Source organism: Notechis scutatus, chromosome 5 (genome assembly GCF_049901735.1).
Source record: "Notechis scutatus isolate UNSWTSFEM ecotype Mainland chromosome 5, rNotScu1.2, whole genome shotgun sequence".
Taxonomy (NCBI): Eukaryota; Metazoa; Chordata; class Lepidosauria; order Squamata; family Elapidae; genus Notechis; species Notechis scutatus.
The window spans coordinates 98,113,103-98,133,992 of record NC_142013.1 but is presented as its reverse complement, the minus strand read 5'-3'; the positions used below and the strand labels follow the sequence as shown (position 1 = coordinate 98,133,992).

At 38.8% G+C, this 20,890-nt stretch overlaps 1 protein-coding gene across 2 annotated transcripts; it reads left to right on the top strand.

Moving 5' to 3' along the window:
* Window positions 1-5,488: 5,488 nt before the first annotated feature.
* DHPS (deoxyhypusine synthase) lies at window positions 5,489-20,185 on the top strand. 2 transcript variants are annotated; one of them, XM_087967384.1, is made up of 10 exons: window positions 5,489-5,684; window positions 9,856-10,086; window positions 13,182-13,346; window positions 14,184-14,305; window positions 14,528-14,624; window positions 15,341-15,427; window positions 16,671-16,776; window positions 17,897-18,000; window positions 19,138-19,221; window positions 19,389-20,185. In XM_087967384.1, the coding sequence occupies exons 2-10, from the start codon at window positions 9,883-9,885 to the stop codon at window positions 19,482-19,484; spliced, it is 1,065 nt and encodes a 354-aa protein (XP_087823510.1). In that variant the 5' UTR covers window positions 5,489-5,684; window positions 9,856-9,882; the 3' UTR covers window positions 19,485-20,185. The 2 variants fall into 2 exon arrangements, with proteins under 2 accessions (XP_087823510.1, XP_026524771.1); XM_026668986.2 differs by having other exon boundaries at window positions 19,096-19,221.
* Window positions 20,186-20,890: the final 705 nt, after the last annotated feature.

The window sequence follows — 20,890 nt, the reverse complement described above, 5'->3', positions numbered from 1 at the left end:
ATGTATACCTCTGAACTAGACTGCGTTGTTTCTCTGTGTCATATATGTGGTATATGCATAATTTTGTATTTATTTATTTTGCCATGTTTATGTAGTGTATATTGGAGATGGTGACCCTTTGAGTATGCAACAAAATTTCATTTTAATGCATGCCGATTAGTGTACATTTAAAGTGACACTAAAGTTATTCTAAGTCTAAGTTAGCAACTGAAAACAATGAGCGTTGAGTTGTGTGATGGAAACTATCTACCTCCGCCCGCCAAAAAAAAAAAAAAAACCGCAAAGGAAATAAAGAAAGTCTGACTAGGCACTGGTTATCTTCTTTATTATGTGATTAATTAAAAAAAAAAAACCACATTACCTGCAGTTCCTTTCCCCATGATAAATAAATCTATTGACTGGAATTACACTGTCTACTATCAAGGGCTAGAAACCCTAAGGATGAACAAAATGGCTTTTCCTGATAGAAACCATTGAAATGTTTGTGCAATTTGAAAATAATGTTTCATTTCCTTTTCATATATTCTGTCCTCTTATTCTTGATTTAATACTGTGGGGTTCCAAACAGTTAACATTCAGTATAAAAATCTTCGTTATTTAAAGTATCTAATTGTTTTTATTCTTATATTTTTATATTCACCATAAACTGCCTTCATTGCCAACTAGCAACCACTTATTATAGTGGCTTGATTAGATCTGAACCTTGAGGATTATTCCTCCATAAATTATATAATTATTCTCTATGCTCCTGTCCCGGATCATCAATATGTTTATTTCCAGAGATTATTTTGTACATTTTTTTTTACCCACAATCATCCTTATAAGTCTGCTAAATCTCATGTTGGTGAAATGATACATGCATTTTACATTTCAAATAGTTTAACTTTTTATAGCTTTTATGTATTATATAAAAACTGGAGGTTGGCTGAGAAAAGATTCCCTGCTGCCTTCCTTCGCCTACAATGAATGCAAAAATGTGATCATGTAGGATAAATCTCCTTTTCTGGTAGAGGAAAAAGAAAGGAGATTTGTGCTTATAGCACATAAACTCCGTTGAATATATTACAATATTCATTCAGTGTGAAGAATCTGTAAGCTGGCCAGAGATAAAAGGCACTCCTGAGACATAAACACATGATCAGAGACACAAAGGAGGTAGAATTGTTTTCCCAAACCTTTCTTTTATTTTTCAACCATAAAAGGCTCTACTAAATCACTTAAATGTGTTTTACAATGCAAGCTGAAGAAAGAAGCGAGCAGAATCAGGAATAAAGCACCATGAGAGATTGCAGGCTGGATCATTAGCTTAAATAAACAAATAAGTATCTTATTTTAGACACAGTAATTTTACATTCTTCACTTTAATTTGCAACCTCCACCTCCACACATTTAGTTACCAGCTGTACAAGGAGCCTGCTCATAGATTTATTTCTGGGTAGGCATAATGCCCACAGAATGACTTTACTATCTTGTATTGACATATCTGAGCTATTTGTGTGAGAGACCCATGCGTAAAAAAAAGGAAAAAATTACCGTTTTTAGGAAATGTTTCAGTCTCCAGAATTTATTTTGGGCAATGACACCAATATTCAATGCCGTTCGTGTAAATTCATATGCCACGTTTAAATGGTTGCATAGAAACCAGACAACGATGAACCTCTGAAATGACCTGTTATGATGTAATTATTATTAGTTTCTGGCCTGACAAAGTCCTACAGAGCAAATGATTATCTGTTTCCTCACTTCTTTTGTTAATATTCTGTCTCCCACTCCATAAAAAAAAAAGAAAGAAAGAAATTGGCAGGACTTGGAAATTTAATTGTGCAACTTTTCTGTAGGGATTCTCAGTCATCCAGGTCATGGTTCTCCCAAAGGTGCTTTTTCAGGAGGCAACTGGACTTTTTGGTTTTTTGCTTTGAAGACATTTCACTTCTTATCCAAGAAGCTTCTTCAGCTCTGACAGGATAGTGGGGAATAAAAGGATTTATATTCCTTGCAGACAGCTGATCATTAACACAACAGGTCCACTATCCTGTCAGAGTTGAAGAAGCTTCTTGGATGAGAAGCCAAATGTCTTCAAAGAAAAAACAAGGAAGTCTAGTTGCCTCTTGAAATAAAAGCACCTTTGGGACAATTCTGCAACTTCTAGGCCCTCTTGAGACAAGTATTGAAATAGGCTACTCAGTCACCATGACCTGGATGACTGAGAATCTCTACAGACTTTTGGCTATACAATTTGGGATGAACATACTTTGAATGGTGTAGGAGTAGGAATGGATTTCCAGAGAACAATTGCAGACTACAGGAACCAGGAGCACTGAGGACACAGATAAATCTCCAAGTGCTTCAATGACCCTCTAAAACAACGCAAATGACCAACAGTCTGCAAGGAGTATAAATCCTTGCATTCCCCACTACCTGTCAGAGCTGAAGAAGCTTCTTGAATAAGAAGTGAAATGTCTTCAAAGAAAAAACAAGAAAGTCCAGTTGCCTCTTGAAAAAAAAGCACCTTTGGGACAATTCTGCAACTTCTAGGCCCTCTTGAGACAAGTATTGAAATAGGCTACTCAGTCATTGTCTGCTGCAATGTTTACAATGCACAATGCAATGTTTGATATTGTGTCCAATTATTCCCCTTTTCCATTATATTTCTTAACTGTCATATTTTCATTATGTCCTCCCTCAAAATACTAAAGGAACATTTGATGTTATATATGTTGACGGCCACAAACTATGCACAAAAATGGAAGGATGCTTGGATTCCCACAATGGGAGAATGGCTGCAAAAGTTGATGGAGTTAGTAGAGATGGATAAATTGATTTCTTTGATTGAAGAAAACAAACAAACATTAATTTTGTTTCTACTTGGAAACCGCTTTTGTACTTTGTACTTGAGTGGGAAAAAAATGAAATTATGATTTTGGGTTTTACCGATTAATAGATTTGTTGTTATAGAAAATGCTAGTTTATATTACTATACAAAAGTAAAAAGTCGAGGTTTGACACTGTTATCTTATTCTACTGCATCAAAAGAAGTCTGAAGTCAGTACCTTTTCTTTCTTTTTTCCCTTTGCCCTACACTTTTCCCTCCCTTCTCTACTCCCTCCCTTACTTTCCCACTATTTTCTTTTATATTTTTGTATTTTATATTATAAACTAATTTAAAAAAATACTAAAGAAATATGCAGTTTTTTTTTTCCTCCTTGCAACAGTACTGAGTACTATATGATGCTGAGAGATGCTAACTTGCCAGATGAAACATTGAATTTTAACATAGGAGCACAGTAGCAAGTGTAATTTTGCATATCCTGTTCAAACATCCTCAGAGGGGGTGGTCAAAATCGCTCCTCTCTGAATCGGAGGGAGCTGACTAGAGATTTAATTGGTTACCCAACACAAACACGCACACACACATTTCCCTTCACGAAAGCACTTCAAGGTGATTTTAAAGTGCTTAGAGGTGCAGATTTAATATTTATAGTTAATTCATTGAATGTTGTTGTCTGAGTTCATGTAGACTACCCAGAATCAGGCAAACTGGCCCAATCTGCAAATGCTCTGAAATAATTAAATAACTGTTAAGATCACACCATTGCTAACGTAGTCAAGATCCCTAGAAATTAAATTACTTATCTCTAATAACTTAAATATTTCTTGCAGTGACTGGCTCTGTGTTTGGCAGACTCAAAAGAATATCCCACCCATCTCCAAGTGCATCAACTTCTGCAGCCTTTGTTCTCCCGATGACCTTTGTCTCTTTCTGTAACAGGACAGTTTCCCTTGACTTAAGACTTTTCATTTAATGATGGTTCAAAGTTACCTCAGATAATCGTTGCATTATTCCTGAAGTCACGTGACTGCAATTTCGGTACTCTGCAACTGGCTCACATTTATGACCAAATGCAGCATCCTGTAATCGCATGGTTGTGATTTGTAACTTTTTTTTTGTTGATTTCCAGCAAACAGAAAAGTTGGATTTGCTTAACAACTGCATAAGTCACATCACAACCATTTGATTCATTGAACAACTTCTGTAAATATATCATCAAATTGGGTCTGGTTCGACTTATGACCACAAGAACTTATGGCAGAAAGTCTGGCTCCAATTGTGATTATAAATCGAAAACTATCTGTAAGGCACCTGTTTCCTCATTCTCAGACCATATATTCTGAGAGGATTCTCTCTTGAATAGTATTATCTATAGCCTCCTCTTTTTCCCTGATCAGCAATAGTGAGGCAAGAGCCAGAAAGATCCTTTAGAAAAGAAACAGGAATGGAGAGAGGCAACATGCAGTAAAGTAGTCTGTAGAGACTCTCAGTCATCCAGGTTATGGTTGACCCAAAGGTTTTTGTTTTTTTTCAGGAGGCAACTGGACTTTCTTGTTTTTTCTTTTGAAGATGTTTCACTTCTCATCCAGGAAGCTTCTTCAGCCCTGACAGGATAGTGGGGAATGGAAGAATTTATATTCCTTGCAGACAGCTGGTCATGTGCGTCCTTTTAGAGGGTTATATACTGGGAGGTATATCTGTGTCCTCTCAGGGTCACTTGAGGAGTCCTCCTGGTTCCTATAGTCTGCATTTTTCACCATTTCCTCTGGAAATCCATTCCTACTCCTACACCATACAAATTGTATAGATAAAACAGATAACAGATAATCAGAGTTGGAAGGGACCTTGTAGGTCATCTAGTCCAACCCCCCGCCCAAGTGAGAGACCCTACACCATTTCTGACAAATGGCAGTCCAAACTCTTCTTGAAAGTTTCAAGTGATGGCGCTCCCACAATTTCTGAAGGCAACTTCTGTTCCATTGGCTGACTGTTCTCACTGTCAGAAAGTTTCTCCTTATTTCCAGGTTAAATCTCTCCTTGTTCAGTTTCCATCCGTTATTCCTTGTCTGGCCTACAGGCGCTGTAGAGATTCTCAGGCATTCAGGTCATGATTGTCCCAAAACAAAACTAGAAAGTCCAGTTGCATCTTGAAAAAAAGCACCATGACCTGGATGACTGAGAATCTTCAGAGAGTCCAGGGGTCTTCAAACTTGACAGCTTTAAGACTTGTGGACTTCAACTTCCAGAATTCCTCCTCCAGTCATTTTAGCTCAGGAATTCTGGGAGTTGAAGTCCACAAGTCTTAAACTTGCCAAGTTTGAAGACCCTTGCATAGACACATGAAGCTTAAAGCTGCCAAGTTTGAGAAACACTGCGACCTGGACCCAGGCCCTGTTCCCAGGCTGGTTGGGAGCGATGGGACTTATAGAGAGCTTTCACGGCGCTCCCCGACGACCCTTTTGTAAAACACAAACAAACAAACAAAAACAAAAAATGACGCGCGTTCCCGGTCTAGGACTATCCTTGGCACAGGCAAACGTGCCAACCTTCTTCCGGCTTCCGCCCGTCCTTGAAGCCGACTTCCTGCTCCTGCTCTTCGAGAAGGGAGAAAGGGAACACCTCCTGGCGGAAGTTCTCCCCCCCTTTCCCCAGCCGAGCGGAGCGAGTGCAACCGGCTAAAGCTCTCTTTCTGCCCGGCTCTGCTTGCCGGCCGCTCGGTGCGGCTTAGCCCGAGGAGATCCGAGCAGGTTGCCCGGCTCTGCTCGGCCCGGCCGACGTCCAGGAGAAGGGAAAGGAGGCGCGGGGTGGCTCCGGGGGTGGCAGAGCTCGTAGGACCTCGAAAAAAAATCTCCAGGTAAGAGGCAGGAAAGTGGGAAAGAGATATTAAAAGAATTGGAGGTTTTCTTTTTGGAAGTGGTGGGGGGGCGATGCTAAGGATTTATCACCCCCTGCATTTGCATTGCATTGCATTGATTGCCCACCCACCCCAAAAAACCAAAAGCATTGCATTGCGTTGCTTTTATTGTGGATCCTGCTCTGATGCTCAGTGGGGATCGTTTGATGCCCGCAAGAAGCCCCTGTGTCGAAGCTCTTCTGTAGAGTCAGAACAAAAGCTGGGGGGGCGACACGAGCACTCTTCTGTATCCGTGCCACCTCACAGGGCATACACAGAAGTGTGTTTGCAGGTAAAAGGACAAAAGAAATATTGCACTGAAGTCCTGCGAGCCTCCCCCTCCTCCCCCCCCCTTGCATGGCATCTTGGCAACACACATAGGCACTTGCATGCTCACCCTTCTCAGATGCCTTTGAAACCTGGAGTGGCCCGGAATCTAAGAAACATCTACTTTTCCCAGATTTAGCAAGTTAAAAAAGTGACCACAAACCTGAAATGCCTGAAGAGGAATATTTGCAAAGTTGCATCTCCTAGGAGAAAGTGGAATGGTAAAGCAAAAAGATAAGGAGTCTCAGGTGTTCAACTCCAACAGTCCTCAGAATTCCTCACAGGGCTGTTACAATTGATTTGTTGATGTTCTTTTGTATTGCAATGCACTGCTGAAAGTAGCATTTTAAAAAATCACTTGAGATAAAACCAATCTATAATCCAAGAGTTCTTTTATTTTGTCCCCCTTTTGAACAGATAACAGATCATCAGAGTTGGAAGGCACCTTGTAGGTCATCTAGTCCAAACCCCGCCCAAGCGGGAGACCCTCCACCATTTCTGACAAATGGCAGTCCAATCTCTTCTTGAAAGTCTCAACTGATGGCGCTCCCACAACTTCCGAGGGCAGGCTGTTCCATTGGTTGATCGTTCTCACTGTCAGAAAGTTTCTCCTTATTTCCAGATTAAATCTCTCCTTGTTCAGTTTCCATCCATTATCCCTTGTCTAAAGCATCTTCGGGTGCTTTAGAAAATAGCTTGACCCCTTCCTCTCTGTGGCAGCCCCTCAAATATTGGAAGACTGCTATCATGTCTCCCCTGGTCCTTCTCTTTACTAGACTAGCCAAGCCCAGTTCCTGTAACCATTCTTCATATATTTTAGTCTCCGGTCCTTTAATCATCCTGGTTGCTCTTCTCTGTACTTTTTCTAGAGTCTCAAAATCTTTTTTATAATGTGGTGACCAAAACTGGATGCAGTACTCTAGGTGTGGTCTTACTAAGGCTTTGTAGAGTGGTATTAGTACTTCCCTTGATCTTGACTGTATCCCTCTGTTAATACAATTTAGGATTGCATTAGCTTTTTTGGCAGCTGCTGCATACTGCTGGCTCATATTTAGCTGGTTGTCCACTAAGACTCCAAGATCCCTCTCACAGTTACTGCTATAGAGCCTTGCTGAAATCTAAATATATTATGTCCACAATATTTTGCTGGTCTACTAATTTAGTCACTATGTTGAAGAATGAAATAAGATTGGTTTGGCATGATCTGTTTTTAACAAACCCGTGCTGATTGCTAGTTATTACTTTACTTGTTTCTAGATGTTGACAGATCTGTTTTTTATTATCTTTTCCAGTATCTTCCTGGGTATTGATGTTAGGCTGATTGGTCTATAGTTTCCTGGGTCTGTTTTTTTTCCTTTTTTGAAGATGGGAACCACATCAACTCTTTTCCAGTCCTCTGGTAGTTCCCCGGTGCTCCAGGATTTTTGAAAGATATGGTGCAGTGGTTCTGAGATGACCTCTGCGAGCTCCTTTAAAACTCTGGGATGTAATCCATCAGGCCCCGGTGATTTGTTTTCATCAAGATCAGACAGGTGTTCTCTTACTATTTTTTTGCTTATTTTAACTTTTATTTTACAGTTACGTTTTTGGTGGGTTGAGCTATAGTTTCTTTTTGCGTGAAGACGGATCCAAAGAATGAGTTAAGCAATTCTGCTTTCTCTCTGTTGCCTGTTACTTCCTTGCCATCTTCTCTCTTTAGTGGACCAACTGTTTCCTTGTTTTTCTTGTTATTTATATGTTGGAAGAAACTTTTTTTGACTTTGACTTTTATTGCAAGTCTTTGTTCGTTCTGAGCCTTTGCTATCCTGACTTCGTCTTTGCAGATTCTGGCTGTCTGCTGATATTCTGCCTTAATTGTATGTCCTTCTTTCCATTTTTTGTACTTGTCCTTTTTTTCTTTCAATTTGCCAGAGAGATCTTTGTGCAGCCATGCTGGTTTCTTCTTGGATTTCTTGTTTTTCTTTCTCAGTGGTATTGTGCTGGTCTGGGCTCCTATGATCATACTTTTTAGAGTTTCCCAAGATTCTTGAGTTGTTTTCCCCTTTAGGATTTTTATCCATGGAATCTTTTCCAAGTTCTCTCTGAGTTTATTAAAATGAGCCCTTTTAAAATCCAAGACTCTGGTGTCATTATGTTCTGTTGCTTGTATTTGTGTTATGTTGAATTCTAGTATGACATGGTCAATCTCACCCAAGGTTCCTGCAGTTTCAACTCCCTCTATCTCTTCTTCTCTGTTTCTAAGATTTGTCCAGTATGGCTGTCCCTCTAGTTCCATCCTCTACCTTTTTGGACAACAAAGTTGTCAGCTAGGTTGGTTAGGAACTTATTTGATTTCTCACTTGGTGCAGAATTAGTTTTCCAATTGATATCAGGATAATTGAAATCCCCCATTACTATTTGTTGTGTGTTTTCTGCATATGTTTGTTAGTTGGTTGGCAAAAAGGACATCTATTTTTTTCTGCTTGGGTGGCCTATAATATACACCTATAGCCATGTTATTCTTTTTTTTTTTTTCTTTTATATTGACCCATATGCATTCTAGGAGGTTTTCATCTTTGGTTTCATGCATGTCTGTAGCAATATAGTGGTCCTTTACATACAGTGCAACTCCACCTCCTCTTTTATAGGGTCTGGTTTTTTTTGAACAGTTTGTATCCTTCTACCAGTATGTTCCAGTCATGGGTTTCATCCCACCAAGTTTCTGTTATTCCAACTATATCATATCTGCCTTCATGTATTCGTAATTCGAGTTCACCCTGTTTGTTCCCTAGACTTTGTGCATTTGTATATAGGCATTTTAGATCTTTATGTCTGATGCTGTGTTTACTGTCTACATAACCTGTGTTGTGCCTGACTGCCCCTCCTTTGTTGCCACCTGTTTGATTAATGCACATGGTATGGCACTCACTATTAAATGCTTGGTTTTGCTTGAGAGCAAGGTTGATAATCTTACCTGCACAAACATCTATGTTACATGTACTGGTATTCTTATTAATTTTAGATTGCTGGGACAAAAATGTTCTGTATCCATTAATTCTCTGTCCCCGCTATTCAGTTTAAATGTTTATCCAGAAAATCTGTGAATTTAATGCCAAGTAACTCAGTCCCTTTCTTTGATGGATGCAAACCATCTCTTTTGTACATTTTTTTCTTTGGACCAGCTGCAGACATCATGACTAATAAAACCAAAGCCTTCCCTTTTACACCACTCCTTTAGCCACACATTAAACTCTGCTACACGCTGGCCTTTCCCTTTTTGTTCCTTGTATACTGGTAGAATCTCTGAAAAGATAAGCCTACAGCCCATACTACTAAGTTCATATCGCAAGCTCTACCAAGTTGTATAATAGCATCAACATCACAGTTTTTATATGATTGATAGTGTGATCTTTCTCAGGAATGTCTTTCTGTCTCTGGTTGAACCTAAATTTTGCTATCATTTCACAGTTTATTTCAAATACATTTGTACCTAACAGACTCCTTGTGTTTATTGAGGCAAAATAATTAATGAGGGGAAATGGGGATTATTCAACATGCATGTCATTATCCAGAATTGCTTGGAGATAAATAGTTCATTGGGATGAACTGCTAATGTAAGTTCATCACTATTTGTATGGAATTGGCCATCCAGAAAATGGGGGAATGAATGGGAAAAATTATTCAAACTTATTTTTTTCCTTACATAGAAAACTTGATTTGTAGGACCCTAGAAATCTAAGAAGTGTAGATCCATGATTCTGTAATGATAGTTACAGGACAGAAAATCTTCTAAACTCAAATCTTATTTGTGACTTTATTTTCCCAGACTATAATCTGCTTCACCTTTCACCTGATGGAGAATGTGACTAGTGCCCTACCAGCTGGAGCAGTGGCAGCCGTACTAAAGCCCAGCGGAGAACTCCCTAATGGAAGCTCAACTGTACAAGGCTATGATTTTGACCAGGGATTAGACTATCATGCCTTGCTCCAGTCGTATCTCAACACTGGTTTCCAGGCTACCAGTTTTGGACAAGCTGTGAATGAAATAAATCGAATGGTAAGTGGCCAGAACGATTTCTGATGGGATAAAGGGACAGTAGACTAGATAGAAAGGTAGATACTGATTTCCATCCTTAAATGTGCTTAATGACTATATATCACCTAACTACATCTCCACTTTCATGAATATACATTCTTGCCTATCCTGTGTATCTTTTATTTGCTCGCATTCTCACAATATTCTATTCGTATGTTACGATGCAATTGGATCACAGGGATTAGGTACATTGGGTACATAGGAATTGGGTACATTGAGCTTTGGGTACAAAATGGTTATAAAAGGCCAATTTTGTTTATTTGCCCAATGACTGGACTGCCCAATTCTGAAAAAAGCGATGAACTTTAATCTCATCGTTATGGCATAGAATTCAGCTGGTTAATAATATCCATAATGGTTTGGATTTTGATGGGCAACCTGTGGTATGATGAGGCTGAGGGAATGAAGTAGATTTTGGATGGAATCATCTTGAAGTGGCGGCTGTCCCAAAAATCTTTTTTTATTTTGGTAACTTTTGCTTTTTGTCTACCAAGCCATGAACAAGATAATTGTTTTCACAAGCTTGATAACACATTGCAAGTCTGTATACAGATCTTTTATATCTTAAATAACAGTCTCCATTGCAAAAACATCTCTTGCAAAACATCAATAACACCGGATTGTGGTTGTTTTATCTTTGCTAGTTGATTTAATTTCAAAACAACCCTCTCTCCTTCTCATCTTTTTCTTCTATGTTCAGATCCTGCTTTAACTACTACAGGCTTAAAATCCACAAACATTTTCTTACGTTCTAAACATATATTAAAACTAAATTAATTTTTTTAATAAAGTTTTATTTGGGTTTTCACACATACAAAATACAAGTAAAACATCTTTTTTGAAAATAGCATGGTCCCGGGTTGAACTTCTTTATACAGACACAAAACTCAATTTCATGCTCCTTTTTGTATTCTATTCCATATCTTATACTATTTTACATTTTCTATATAGTTTTCCCCCTCTTTTAATTTTCTCAATTTTATTTTGATTATCTCATCTCAATTCAAATCATTATATTTATACTTTTGTCTGTTCTGTTTTAATTTCATATTATTATAGTTACTAATTGGAGTATGACACCTTTATATCTTTTAATTACATCCATTCAACTCTTATTTAAACTTCAATATATACCTTAAGTTTATGACCTTCAATATAATATATAATACATAACTTCCAATCAAATTCTGCTTGGTACATTCTTATAATACACACTATATTCTTTTTTAAAAAAAAGAAAGATTGTAAATATATGTAATTATAAACCCTCATTCCATTCCAGTTCAGTTCTATCATTAATAATCATTAAAATCTTAACATCTTTAACACTTCTTTTCAATTAAATATCATACTTCCTTAAAAACACATATAATCTTCATAATTAATTTTTCCCTTATTTCTCTTCACATATGTTTTATAGATCATTAAATATACCTTTTGTTACATTTATTTATTGACAAGCATTCCACTGAATTATGATAGCTATTTTATCAGACATTTTAATCATACATTGTTTCATATTTTCTAAAATTATTTCTGCTTCTAATATAACCATACTATCTTATGTACCTTTGCAGAATCCCCTTTTCCATTAAGTTTTCACCCATTATCTCTAAATAGGCCCTGTTTCTCTATATTTTGCTTCTGTCCTTTATAACTTCTTTTCCTTTCTTTCTTCCCTCTCATCTTCTCCCTCCCCTTTTTACCCCCTTGTCTCTCTAGTTCTAATTCTCTCTTCTGCATTTCCCTCTTCTGTTGCTTTCTGATTTTATACTTATTTTTCACTCTATTTTTTTTTTTGCAGTTGTTTTTCCCAATCTTAAACTTTCCATTCTTTTTCCCCACTTTCCTTTTTTCCCCCATCTAAGATTACTTGTTCATTAAAGATGGCTTCTTCTTTATCGCAATCTTCTTGTTCTGCAGGCATTTCTTGTTGTTTCTCATCATTCCAAATCTCCATTTCTAAAAATTGAAATACAAAGCCAAAAGAACCTCTCCCTTCTTGTGCATCTTCTTTGTACTTTTTAAGTTCCATTTTCAGTTCTTCTAAAAGTGGAGCCATTTTAAACAGTTTTAAACAACCACCCGATTGATTTTAGTCATTCAAAACAATAACCAAGAATCCAGAAATCATCAAGTAATCCAGATAGTCCCGAGTTATATCTTCTTATTTCTTTTTCGACTTTCTCTTCCTGGGGTTTTTGTTGCGATATTTCAATTAGAATGTATCTTTTGGAAGTTCTGTTGAGATTTTGCTGTAAATTCTTTTTTAATTCCAGGCAGTCTCCTCCCTTCCAGATCCTACCCTTTTATTCTTTTTTTGTTGCTTTTGCTGTTTGACCCAGTCAACCAAAACTTTCTCTTCTTATCTTCCTCCTGCACATTCTTTTCCGGTCGAGTTCTTCTTTGTGGTGGCCATTTCTGACCACCACTGCAGCCGCCTTCGGGAAAGGGAGTAATGGCCAGCTGGGGAGGAGAGATGCAGCTCTTCTCAACCCTGCTGGCAGTCTCCCCCCTCTTCATCACCTCTACGGGGTGGCTTAGCCCCGAAACCAGCTGGCTCGGGGCGCTCCAGGGGCGAGCACGGATCAAAGCCTCGCAGATACGAGGTTTCGGTCTGTCGCTGAAGAAGCTCAAACCGGAAGCCCCCAAAACTAAATTAATTTTTACTCATAAACTAAGCCAGCCACCTTATCTTTGACATGTGCTTATTTTAACATTAACAACAGGATTCATTTAGACTTAGATTTTTGGTAGAATTTGCTGTTAAAAATCAGGAAGGCCCACAAACTACACTTACATTTTTTTTTTTAATTCTTCACGCCACTTTCCATCTCAGATTATCTAAACTGGAAGTAAACTAAACATTTTAAAATCAAATGTACCTATTCCTTATGACTGTGTCCCATTTTTTCTGCAATTATAAGTAGCTTAAAGGATTTGTTTTTGTAAACAAGATTTGTTTGTCTTGTTTGGCCTTCTTCCCTGCTATGAGCTCTGGAAAAAAATGTTTCACCTGGGTTGAATTTGATTCAAATGATTGAATTATGTTGCAGATAGAAGCAAAGTTGACACCATTAGGGGAGGATGAAGGGAATCATGCTGATTTGAATCCCTGTTCTCGCTGCCTGACTAGCTGTACAATTTTCTTGGGCTTCACATCCAACCTCATCAGCTCAGGTGTTCGTGAGTCCATCCGCTATCTGGTGCAACATAACATGGTATGGCTTGATTGAGAAATATGTTTCCGCCTTTGATTTCTAAGTAAAAAAAAATTTTTTGTATGTTTATGTGGTTGGAAAAGGAAATGGGTGTTTCAGAAAGAAGAATTATGGGAAATTTGTTATACCATGGTTCTCTGGCATTTAGATGGATATACATGGCTGGAAAGAAAGAAGTTATGGGAAATACTTCTTCAATCACTCTGAAAAGAGATGATCAGCCATTGAAGTTGTGTGATTGATGGCAAAGCTGAACCAAAGTAATCCTTCACAGAGGAGGAGAGTAGAGTATAGTAGAGGTTGAGTAGAGTAGAGTAAAATGAAGCAGAAATGGAACAGAAACAGAATAGAATTAGAACAGAATAGAATAGAATTAGAACAGAATAGAATAGAATTAGAACAGAATAGAATAGAATTAGAACAGAATAGAATAGAATTAGAGCACAATAGAATAGAATTAGAGCACAATAGAATTAGAACAGAATAGAATTGACTTCTTTATTGGTCAAATGTGATTGGACACACAAGGAATTTGTCTCCAGTGCATAAGCTGTCAGTGTACGTACAAATGTACAGTGTACATACAAACATAAGCTCTCAGTGGACATACCTAAGCTCTCAGTATGTATAGAAACAACAAAGTGATAAATCATGATACCAGTAGGAGAAGATAATTAGAAAGATTAAAAGGATAAAAGCAATACAACCTTACTACGTAGGTAAATATCCTTCGTTAAAAATCTACATAAGTATAAAATCCTTATTTTCTAGGGTGTTAATTGCAAACAAGCTTTGATCCTTTGTATCCTTTGTTGAATGTTACATTTGATTTTGTAGGTTGATGTTTTGGTGACCACAGCAGGTGGCGTGGAGGAAGATCTGATCAAATGCTTGGCACCCACTTATATTGGAGACTTTAGCTTGCAAGGGAAAGAACTACGGAAGAATGGAATTAACAGGTGGTTCCTTTAGTCATGTTGAAGGATAATCCAACCTCATCAGAAATCAGCATCTTTTATTATTTTTGTGACTGGTATTGTGCCCAGATATTACTTTCCATTTCCTCCCATATAATAACTTATGTTATCTCATGTATAGTTTTGAGAAGGTGATCTTTTGTGGTGCTTAGAAAGGCAATGCAAAGTAGAGATCAATAGCTATTTCCTTTTCCCTTCCTCTAGGATTGGGAATCTCTTAGTGCCCAATGACAATTACTGCAAGTTTGAGGATTGGCTAATGCCAATCCTAGACCAGATGGTGATTGAACAAGACACAGAGGTGAGAGCTGAACTGTTAAGGGTGAAAAAAAGTCTAGGTTTGGGTTGTTTTTCTGTATGATAATTGCAAAATGTGTGTGCTAATTTTGAATCTTTGGATTATTCCTTCATGTCCCAGGGAGAAGAAAATATATTGTAAGGCAGGGGTGTCAAACTCGATTTCATTGAGAGCCGCATCAGGGTTGTGTTTGATCTTGGGGCGTGGCCAGGGTGGGAGTGGCCAGCTTGATGTCACTCATCGAGGCTCCCTTTTTGACTGTGACAGCCTTCTGCAGCCCTCTGCAAGTCAAAACCAAGTACACAGCCTCCCTGGGCCTCCGTTTTCGCTGGCAAAGGGCTGCAGGAGGCTGTCGCGGCCAAAAATGGAGCCTTGCATGGCCTCCTGAGCTCCGTTTTTGCTGGTGAAGGCACCGTGGGTCGATCCTTTGCTGTTTCCAGGGTGGCCCCATGAGCCAGATCTAACCATCCAGCAGGCTGGATCTGGCCCCTGAATCTTGAGTTTGACACCCCTGTTCTAAGGGGTGAAGGGCAATGTAACATTAAAACCAAGTCCTAATAATAGTAAATCCTAACTCTTGAATCCAAAGTTATTTTTTGTTTATTAGATTCAGTTATTTTCATGTCTGAAACATCTCAAATGAAGACATCCTTGTGCTGAACTTTTTCCAATACCCATCTGTGTTGTCTAACCATCCTTCGATCCTCCCTGCCTTTCAGGGTATGAAATGGACTCCGTCCAAGCTCATTGCTCGGCTTGGCAAGGAAATCAACAATCCAGAATCAGTCTGTTATTGGGCTCAAAAGGTAGGCCGAGAAAGGAATTCCTATTCAATTCGTTGTTTCACTTCTTTGTGTTTAAGTGCTCTTCTTTGTTTCACCTAACGGGAGTGTCTTCCTTTTTCTAATCTCTGATAATCTCAAGACCTGTTTTATACAAGTAATATTTGACTTATCACCATTCTTTTAGTGACAATTTGAAATTACAACAGCACTGGTCAAGTGAATGATGACTGTTTTTCACATAACCATTGCAGCATCTCCAGGGTTCTATGATCAAAATTTGGACACTTAGCAACTGGCATGTATTTCACGATGTTTGCAGTGTCCTGGGCATCATGTGATCAAATTTTGTGATTTTTGGACAAGCAAAGTCAAGCGGGAAATCAGATTCACTTAACAACCGTGTTACTAACTTATCAAGTTCAGTTTTATCAAGTTCAGTGGTTCACTCAACAAGTGTGCCAAGAAAGGTCGTAAAATGGGATAGAACTCACTTAACATCTGTCTTGCTTTGCAACAGAAATTTTGGGCTCAGTTGTCATAGGTCAGTGGTGGCTAACTTTTTGGGGCTCCTGTGCCAAAAATTGTGCGCACTTGCACGCTTGCGCTAGCGTGCCAGCACCCAGAAGGCAATGCGCACGCCCCCCCACGTCCCTTACGCATGCGTATGCAATCCCACACTCACACCCCGCTGCCCCCTCACCTGCACTGCACCTCACAGCTGATTTTCGGCCTCCCAAAGACTTGAGGAAGACATCTGCAGGCTTCTACAAGCTTTGTAGGCTGAAATCTAGCCCCGTTTCGTCACTTCCTGTTTTTTTGAAAATACCGGACGTGACGAAACGGGGCTAGTTTTCGGCCTACAAAGCTTTTAGAAGCCTGCAGAAGCTTTCCTCAAGCCTTTAGGAGGCCGAAAAAGGCCTCAAACCAGCCGAAAATCAGTTGTGAGGCGCGCACATGAGCAGTGAGGTAAGTTTGTCTGCAGCTCGCATGCTGGCACAAATAGTTCTGTGTGCCACAGGTTCGCCATCACGGTCATAGGTCAAGGACTACCTGTATTTATATGATCTTGCACATGACCCTTGGTATTGCAAATATAGTTGTCCCACACATTTCCCAGTGGCTAGCTTGTTCTTTCCCCCAGTATTAGATTTTCCTTTAAAACTGGCCTCCAAGCAAAGATAAAATACATTTTTAATCCATAAAACAAATGCAGGAAGTGCATCTCTAGCTTCTGTGAGCCATGCTACTTATATTTTCTCAACAGAATAATATTCCTGTATTGAGCCCAGCAATAACAGATGGATCCCTCGGAGACATGATTTTCTTCCATTCTTATAAGAAGCCAGGTCTTGTGCTGGACATCGTAGAAGGTGAATGAAGATAATTTGCAACATAAGTGGCCCCCTTAATCGTCTGTAATAATCTGCTTGCAACTTTTGCTTTAGCTCAGAAAGGCAGCTCAGTGGTGCTGATGTTGTATTCCTTTTTTTAGATATAAAAATTTATTGAACTCCGATTAACAAATATCAACTAACTAAATTAACATTAATCCAAGATGAATAGAAGAGAACTTTTGAAAATAAAAAAGTACTAAAAATCAAGTAAAGAGACAGCACCGTACATGTAGAAATTTACCATATATACAGGATGTACAATGTTGATATTACACTCTTAATAGAGTGTAATAAAATATCAGAGGCAGAAAGCATTTTTTTATCAAATCTTGGATGGATTTTATCATTTGCCTTAACAAAATTTGATAAAAGTTTGCTTTCTGCCTCTGATATTTTATTATTTTAACTTTGTGAGGTTTTTTTTCTGCAGCAGTTCAAGAGGCCCTGAAAGAGAACTTTCAACTGTTATATTATCAAGAGTTTTCCAGTGCTGGGAAATTACAGCTTAGGTGGTAAAATTAAACAGCTAAAAACTTCCTCATTTTCAACTTGAGATTAGCTCCGGTAAATACAGTAGATGCAGTATGCCTAACTCTGAGGGAGCATTCAGTTCTTTGTTTAGTAATGATACTTATCTCCCCCAAATATGTATGGAAAGCTGACAGCCCAAATTCAGGATCTGAGTGCTGCGTGGCTGGATGAGCTGTCCTAGCTCCTGCCAACCTATCAGTTTGAAAGCATGCAAATGCGAGTAGATAAATAGGTACCACTTTGATGGGAAGGTAACAGTTTTCTGTGCACCTCTGGCAAATAACCATGCTGGCTACATGATCATGGAAGTGTCTTTGGACAACGCTGGCTCCCATGGCCAAGAAATGGAGATAAGCACCATGCCTATACATGTGCACACACACACACACCAATCTGATTGGAATGACATGCCAACAATGTAAACTTCCAGTGCGGTTCTTGCATTGAAGTTGAGGTTAGAAAATGCTGTATGTTGAAAGCTCAGCAGCTGTTATTTTATTATTGAGATGAGCAATGTGTGTTTGCAACACCTCCATCATAACCATTATTATCATCTCTTTTACAGACCTGAGACTCATTAACAGCCAGGCCATCTTTGCCCGGAAGACAGGAATGATCATCTTGGGTGGAGGCCTTATTAAGCACCACATTGCCAATGCAAATTTGATGGTGAGGGAGAGTGGTGTGTAGTAGCCACAAAGTCAAGGTTGATTTGGAAGGGAGAGTCTATGATGTGAGGGGGGGAAAAAACATTTGTTTAAGCAAAATTAGTAGAGAGACATCTTGGTGCTATCCCCCAATTCCTATAATTTTAACCAAAGGGCTTGCAACAATAAAAACAAAATATAAATATTTAAAGGCAATCTAGTAATCCATTATACCAGAAAAGAGTGCAGAAGGTGAACATTTTTATGTTGGAGAGTTCTGCAGAGAATTAAAATGGTTGCAAGTATAGCCTCGGAGTTGTTCAACTCACAGGTCATTGCCACAAAAGTGGAATTTCCAGTTGAGATCGTGGTAATTCTTCCCAATGAGGAAGACCCCATGCTATGAGTTTCTTTCCTGCGTGTTGAGTCAAATCAGGCCTTGGACATTCTTCATACTGTCCTATTTAGTAGGCTTGGAAGGACTTCTACAAGGAGTTTTGATGTTCTTCAAAAGAGTGATGCTAAATAATGATTGGGTCTATGTGGTTGGACTTAGTTTTTGGGGAGGAAAACACGGAAAAAAAATTCTGCCTCTGCCTACCAGCATCCATCGGTATTCATCTGGCTAGCATCCTGTCAGTGTGTGAGAGAGTTGAGGGCTGTTTGGAAACTGAAAGTATTTGCTGTGTGAGCAAGAAGGAGACAGCAAGGAGCCTGGGCATGACTTAGCTCAACTGTTCTGTACTAAAGCTGCTTGGTGGTGTGAAACTGAAGCTCCTCTCCTCTGCTTGTGTTTTGCATTTGGAAGAGATTTCTTTTCAGGTGGGGAGGGGGAGTGGTACTCCTTAGCATCAGAGCGTGTTAATAATAATAATATAAGCAATACTAATGATCTGAATGGTCATTTTGAAAAATCCTTTCTTAGTGAGCACCTAGAAGCCAAGAGCAACATACGTGCCAAATTTAAAGTTTGTAGGCTTTACAGTTCTGGAGATTTTGTGATAATGCATGAGGGGCATTTCGCTTTTATACATATATAGATTAAGGATATAATCAGTCAGCTGAGACTTAGAGGTCACCAATGGTTTTGGGGTTTGTTTGTTTTTTGGGTTTCCAGAGAAATGGAGCTGACTTCTCTGTATATGTCAACACCGCACAGGAGTTTGATGGCTCAGATTCAGGAGCACGGCCTGACGAGGCAGTGTCCTGGGGAAAGATCCGTATGGATGCTAAGCCTGTCAAGGTATGTGGGACAAGAAGAGACTGAGAGATCACGTGCTGGCATGGATGAGGCATGATCCAGGACTACCATCATAATCATCCTGACAGGCAATATATTTTAAGATAAAGCAGATGAATGTTTTGGAGAGGGACCAACTATCTGAGCTCTCACTATTTTTCTCTTATCAGGTCTATGCTGATGCTTCCCTGGTTTTTCCATTGCTGGTTGCAGAAACGTTCGCTCAGAAGCCAAATGCTTTTGTTCAAGAAAAGAAAAATGACTGAATTGGGAACTGCTGCACAAGACTTTTTTTAAAAAAAAATTATGTTCAGAACTCCCTGCTTCCAACCTGCATAACCTCAGTCAACACCTATGTCAAAATTGCTACGAAGGTCTCCCTAGATGAATGGAGAAGCGGGGCCTATTGGCCATTCAGACTAACTTCTACAATCCCTGCACTGGACAGAACTGGTATCCCAATTGTCTGCATATTAAACCTGAATTGGGAAGCAATCATTCTGTCAACCATTCCTCCTTGCAATGATGGATCTTGTACTGCGAAATATGATGGAAGGTGTAAAGACCCTCAATTGTGTGCTCAATTCTTCCAAAGGATTTTTATGCAATGCTGGAACACCTAGGAGTTCTGGAATTTGATTTGTGTGTTTATGTGTGTGTCTTTTAATGACTGAACCAGACCATACCTCTGTGATGTGTTCTCTCCTGTCTTCTCAGTTAGCCCCCGATATTTATTCAAGGTGTTTTATGTGGAATTGCCTAACAGCCATAACTTTGTAATGGTTTTAATATTTGTTCTTGTTTTGGGGTGCCTTTTTGCCATCCAAATGACTGTTACATTTTGTGACTTTTTGTGCATATGAGTTAAGAACAGCCGTTATTTTTATTATTATTATTTCTAGGGCAAAGTTATAAGTTGATTAAACATTTTATTGAATATATTATTCAATAAAAGCTCTATACCCATGTTTTGCTTCACAACTATGCGATCGGGCTTAGTTTTTGGGGAGGAATATAAAGGGGGAAAATTGTGCCTCTGCCTACCGGCATCCATCGGTATTCATCTGGCTAGCATCCTGTCAGTGTGTGAGAGAGTTGAGGGCTGTTTGGAAACTGAAACATGAAAACTGAAACAGTATTTGCTGTGTGAGCAAGAAGGAGATAGCAAGGAGCCTGGCCGTGGCTTAGCTCAACTGTTCTGTACTAAAGCTACTCTGAAACAAACTCCTCTGCTTGTGTTTTGCATTTGGAAGAGATTTCTTTTCAGGTGGGGAGGGGGAGTAGAACTCCTTAGCATCAGAGCATGTTAATAATAATATAGGAAATACTAATGCTCTGATGGTCATTTTGAAAAATCCTTTCTTAGCATCTAGAAGCCAAGAGCAACATATGTGCCAAATTTCAAGTTTGTAGGCGACATAGTTCTGGAGATTTTGTGATGATGCGTGAGTGGTATTTGACTTTTATATATATAGATATTCTACATTTACTTGTAGAAAGAAAATACAGTAAACAAAAAGAAATGTATAAAGAAATGACTTCTTCCATCTCAACAAATATAAACATTTTTAGTAATTTATGACCTCTTAAAATGCCACAATTTATCTCTTCTTCCCATAATCCCATCTTTTATATATAAACAAATCTATAAAAGTTCATCATTTGAGTTTTA

Bases quoted from the DNA above. Each gene is read 5' to 3' on its own strand.
- DHPS (XM_026668986.2), top strand. From the start codon at position 9,883: ATGGAGAATGTGACTAGTGCCCTACCAGCTGGAGCAGTGGCAGCCGTA. The intron at 14,625-15,340 runs GTGAGAGCTGAA...CCTGCCTTTCAG, and splicing joins TGATTGAACAAGACACAGAG to GGTATGAAATGGACTCCGTC. The intron at 18,001-19,095 runs GTGAGGGAGAGT...TTGGGTTTCCAG, and splicing joins TTGCCAATGCAAATTTGATG to AGAAATGGAGCTGACTTCTC.